The sequence below is a fragment of the Camellia sinensis genome, chromosome 11 (assembly GCF_055761805.1).
Source record: "Camellia sinensis isolate YWXY chromosome 11, ASM5576180v1, whole genome shotgun sequence".
Classification (NCBI taxonomy): Eukaryota; Viridiplantae; Streptophyta; class Magnoliopsida; order Ericales; family Theaceae; genus Camellia; species Camellia sinensis.
In genome coordinates, this window is record NC_138971.1 from 98,901,780 (window position 1) to 98,906,443 (window position 4,664).

A 4,664-nucleotide genomic window follows, 5' to 3' on the forward strand; every position below is an offset into this window, starting at 1 on the left:
TTTCCAGTTCAAAGCATGGCCAAAAAGCAAACATAAATAGGGCAAAACTAGTATGCAAAAATGACCCTAAATATGAGATTATGAAGCAACTCACAGCTGCTGACTCCAAATAGGTTAGGGCCCTTCAACAATATTGAAGAGGGGCCCAAGATAAGCCACTTTACAGAACTGTAAAATCCCCAAAAACAAACATAGATATGGCTAAGCTCTTATGCAAGAAAATGGGCCAAAAGGTGGCCAAGGAAGCAAGTGGTATATGCAAAGCCCAAACTGAAAAATTCCCTTCTACAACACTGAAGAGGGACCAAAAATATGCACATTTAAAGTTTATGGAAACCCTAAAATCAGTACACAAACATGCTAGAAATGCAATGCAAAATGAGGCTCAAAAGTAGCTATAACATGAGGTATACAAAGCATTCACCAAACGAGAAAAGACCCTTAATAAAACATGTTAAGAAGGTCAAAATAAGGCCAATTTCAGTTCTGATCATGGTCCAAAAATAGAAGAATGATAGGCTAGTGAAGCATACAAAAATATTGACATACAAGGAGATATTGAAGCAAGTGCAATATGGGGGCCTCAAACAGTGTTGAGCCCTTAAGAAAAAGTGAAAAAGAGCTCAAAAAAAGGCCACTTTCAATTAGGGCCGGAGCTCAAAACAGTAGGCATATATGGATAAGAAATGGTGCAAAAATGAGCTAGAAAAGAGGGAAAGTCTACTTACCCTTGAAGACCAACACTTTTGTTGCTTCTTGGACCAGATTTGATGACTCTAAGCTGCTGGAATCCCTTCCTTTGCTGCTGGAATGGAGTGGTGATGGTAGAGCTTGAAGATGATGAAGAAAATGGAGCCAAAACTTGAAGGAAATGGAGTGATATATATGTATATCCTCAAGCCAATTCTTGTAACCCTTTCTCTTGAGTTGGGAGGCCAACTATATAGGCAAGAGAGGGAGAGAAGGGTCTAGGCAAAAGTGGAGGGAAATGAGGCCTCTTTTCCCTCCAAAAGGGTCCCCATAGATATTTTCGGGGGAAAACCAAGGCACAGCTGGAATGTACTCAACTTGAAGAAGCAGTCCGGCCTGACATTTTGGCTGCAGGTGGCCGGCCGGCCACCACCCATGGCCGGCCGGCTAGGGGTCAAAAGGGGCAATGTGGTTTTCTGGCCGGCCACCACAAAAAGGTGTCCTCCCAGGTCCCCTCATCACAACCCTGTGGTTCGAAATTGGCAACTCTAAAACAGGAGAGAGAACAAGCCATTTTTAAGAGGGGTTCAAAAGGGTCAAATGGAATTTCTGGCCGGCCATATGATATTAGGATCCTCCCATGTGTGTACAACACAAATATGTGGTTTTGGGTTGAAGAAAGTGGCTCCAAGGTGTTCAACATTGGCTCGGAAGTGAGAAAAACGGGTGCCGGAGGGTGAAAATGGAATATAACTGGTTGCCAAGATAATTGTTGGCCTCCCACCCTCCAGTGACCTTCCTGGTGATAAAACAGAGGTACCTGCCAAAAATGAACGAAAACCGATGCAAAACGAATGCTCGGGGACCAAAACACGCAGTTCGGGATTCCGAAAACTGCCTGTTAAGCACCGAAAGTGGCATTCGACCACAAAGTGGGTCTCTCAGACCTCAGTGTCCCTCAAAAGGGAGTAAATAAGATGCATGCCAAAAATCAGAGCGAATGGAGATGGTTGAGCGGTCCCGAACCGAGGCACACGGCCTGACGGCTCCGAAAACCGGAAACCGGACATCGAAATGGGCAAAATGGCCTATAGCCACAAAATGTAGCCCACGGCCACTGAGAGATGGTCTACAGGACCTCTCCCTCCCCTCAGGAAAAGAAACAGAGAAAACTGAGCCTGGTTCGCAAACCGAGGCAAAGCACAAAAGAGGGTTCGGAAGTCCGGAGGCAGGGTTCACAGCCGAGACTCTGAGACTTCTGAACGAGCACATTATGCAATATCACCAAGTGCTCAACTGGTGACGTCTGAGTCTCAAGGTCGGTCAAAAATGGGGTGCCTACACCTAGGTAGCCACACCTCGGCCAGGAGGTGTGGGACCTCGCAAAGACCTGGTTGGTACCCAGCATGTCTTCCTGACATGTAAAATAGTGTTTTGACTTCCAGCATGTTCTCCTGAGATCATTTGCATGCATGTAAGACTTGTTTTGAAAAGTATGTTCAATAGACTTTGCCATGTGTTTGTAGGACTTGGACCTTTGCCTTGATCCCGACGTCCCAAGAACTATGTGAGTGGTATTTTTAATAAAGTTATGTTCTTAAGGTTTTGATAAAGCTTTTCCTTGTTTTGATAAAAGTATTTGTTAAGCATAAATGATATCCCTATTTTATGTATCATGTATAAGCTTCGTTTTGGATGACAAGTTTGGAAGTCCGTACGTACTAGGGGACTATAAGCATTCGTAGCACACATGTGAAGTCCGTACGTGCTAGGGGACTATAAGCATTCGTAGCACATATGTGAAGTCCATACGTGCTAGGGGACTATAAGCATTTGTAGCACACATGTGAAGTCCGTACGTGCCAGGGGACTATAAGCTTTTGTGGCACCTTTGTTGTTTTGTCCGGAATGTCATCACCCCACGTTTTAAGTTGACGTATGTTAAGTAATGTAAGTAAGTTTTGAAAGACCAAAGTTCGATTGATGTTTTATTTCAATCCAAGTTAAGCTATGTTATGTATGGTTTTGACGAGGATATACTATGTATTGTTTTGAAAGGATCTCGAGAATCATTCATTTAACCCCTTTATTACTTGTACCATTCACTGAGTATCCAAGCTCACCCTCCCTATGTATATATGTAGGTAATAAGTAAGAAGTCGGCTACGCCGAGATGTGTGTTTTGCAAGATGTTTGGGATGCATGTTATGTCGGCAATCCGAAGATTATATTTCTTAACTTGTATTTCATGTATTTTGTTTATGTCGGCTTGTGAAGCCCTTTGTAAGATGTAATATGTATTTTTGTAATTTGCTCTAATTGTATTCAAGTTGTAAAGCTATGTAAAGATGTATGCCATTCCATTTGACTTATGCACTGCTCTTATGGACCACTTGTATTTTAAATTATTGTTTCCGCACTTGTGAGCCCATATATTTATACTCTAATCGTGTGTGAATTTTGAAAGTTGGCCTTCGGTAATCTCGGATTACTGGCCATCACGACACCAAACTACTAGGGGCGGTTTGGGGTCGTGACAAGATCGGTGCAGGTCATTCTTTCAAACACGTTGGCGGGGAAAATTATTTAAATGGACTCGAGAATGCCAAACCGCTCTAGAAGGGTTGAAAACCTGTCTCAGTTTTGTCCGACCTTTGGCTACCCCCTTGCCAGGCGACGTGCTTATCTTATGTTTGGTAGCATCCGATATGGTAGTAAGTGCATCTTACTTAAAGAGGAACTCTGTGAGCAAAAGCCCATTTTCTATGTTAGCAAGGCAATGGTGGATGCCCAAACTTGGTATTTACTCCTAGAGAAGTTAATTCTACTCTTGTAGTGGTTGCCAGAAAATTGATGCATTACTTTCAAGTCTATACCATTAAGGTATTAACAGATCACCCCCTCTGTTTAGTCCTTCCCAGAGCAGAATCATCGGGACGAGTTTCCAAATGGACAGTGGAACTCGGACAATATGACCTCTAGTTTTCACCAAGGGCGGCTATTAAGGTGCAAGTTTTGGCCAATTTTTTGTTACCGAGTTTACTATGCCTACTTTACATGCTCAGTTAAACATCTTGAACCAGTCAGCTGCCCAACCACAGGCGGAATGGAGAATATATGTCGGGGATATTTGGCAATTATATTGTGACGAGTCATCCAATCAGCACAACAATGGGGCAGGAGTAGTTATTATGACCCCTAAAGGAGCAGTGATAGAACAATCGGTTAAACTTGGCTTTGACGCCGCAAACAACAAGGTCGAATACGAAGCCCTGTTGGTCAGCCTAAAAAACTCACTTCAAATGGGAGCTAGAAGGTTGCAAATCCTTTGTGATTCGAAATTGATCATAAACCAGTTAAAGGGTAAATATACAGTTAAAAAGGACTGCATGGTGGCTTATATGAGGATTGCTAACTCCTTGCTCATGAAATTTGATAGCCATGTGCTGAATCAGATTACTCGTGACCAAAATACACATGCTGATGCTCTCGCATATTTAGCTTTGGCTGTAAGTTCAGAAGTGAAATGAACCATCGAAATGGATTTCATTTTGGAGTCGAGTATCAGCATCCCCGAATATCCCATTATGAACACCATCCAAAGGGGCTCGAGTTGGATGGATCCCATTGTTGCATTCCCTACTTCAGAACAATTGCCGGAGGATAAGAAGGAAGCTGACAAGCCGTGGAATAAGGCTTTGAGATATTATTTGGATCCTCAAGGGAAACTTTTTAAAAAATCTCTCTCTGGGCCTTACATAGAATGTGTCCATCCGGACAAGATTCCGAATTTTTTGGCTAAAATACATGAAAGCAATTGTGGCGTTCATTCAAGAGGTAGATCATTACCTCACTGAGCTGTTACTCAAGGGTATTGATGGTCGACTATGTGTACTGATGTTGAGGATTATGTTAAGAAATGTGAATAGTGCCAAAAGTTTTCTCCATTAACACTTTTGGCCGTTGAAGAACTG

General features: G+C 42.7%; 1 protein-coding gene across 1 annotated transcript; it reads left to right on the forward strand.

Annotated features, from left to right (window-relative positions):
• The first annotated feature begins 3,734 nt into the window (after positions 1-3,734).
• On the forward strand, positions 3,735-4,220 carry LOC145802505 (uncharacterized). Its single transcript, XM_082895225.1, has one exon. It carries the CDS (start codon positions 3,735-3,737, stop codon positions 4,218-4,220), a length of 486 nt encoding a protein of 161 aa, XP_082751351.1.
• The last annotated feature ends 444 nt before the right edge of the window (positions 4,221-4,664 follow it).

Coding starts and splice junctions, on each gene's coding strand:
- LOC145802505 (XM_082895225.1), top strand. CDS start 3,735: ATGCCTACTTTACATGCTCAGTTAAACATCTTGAACCAGTCAGCTGCC.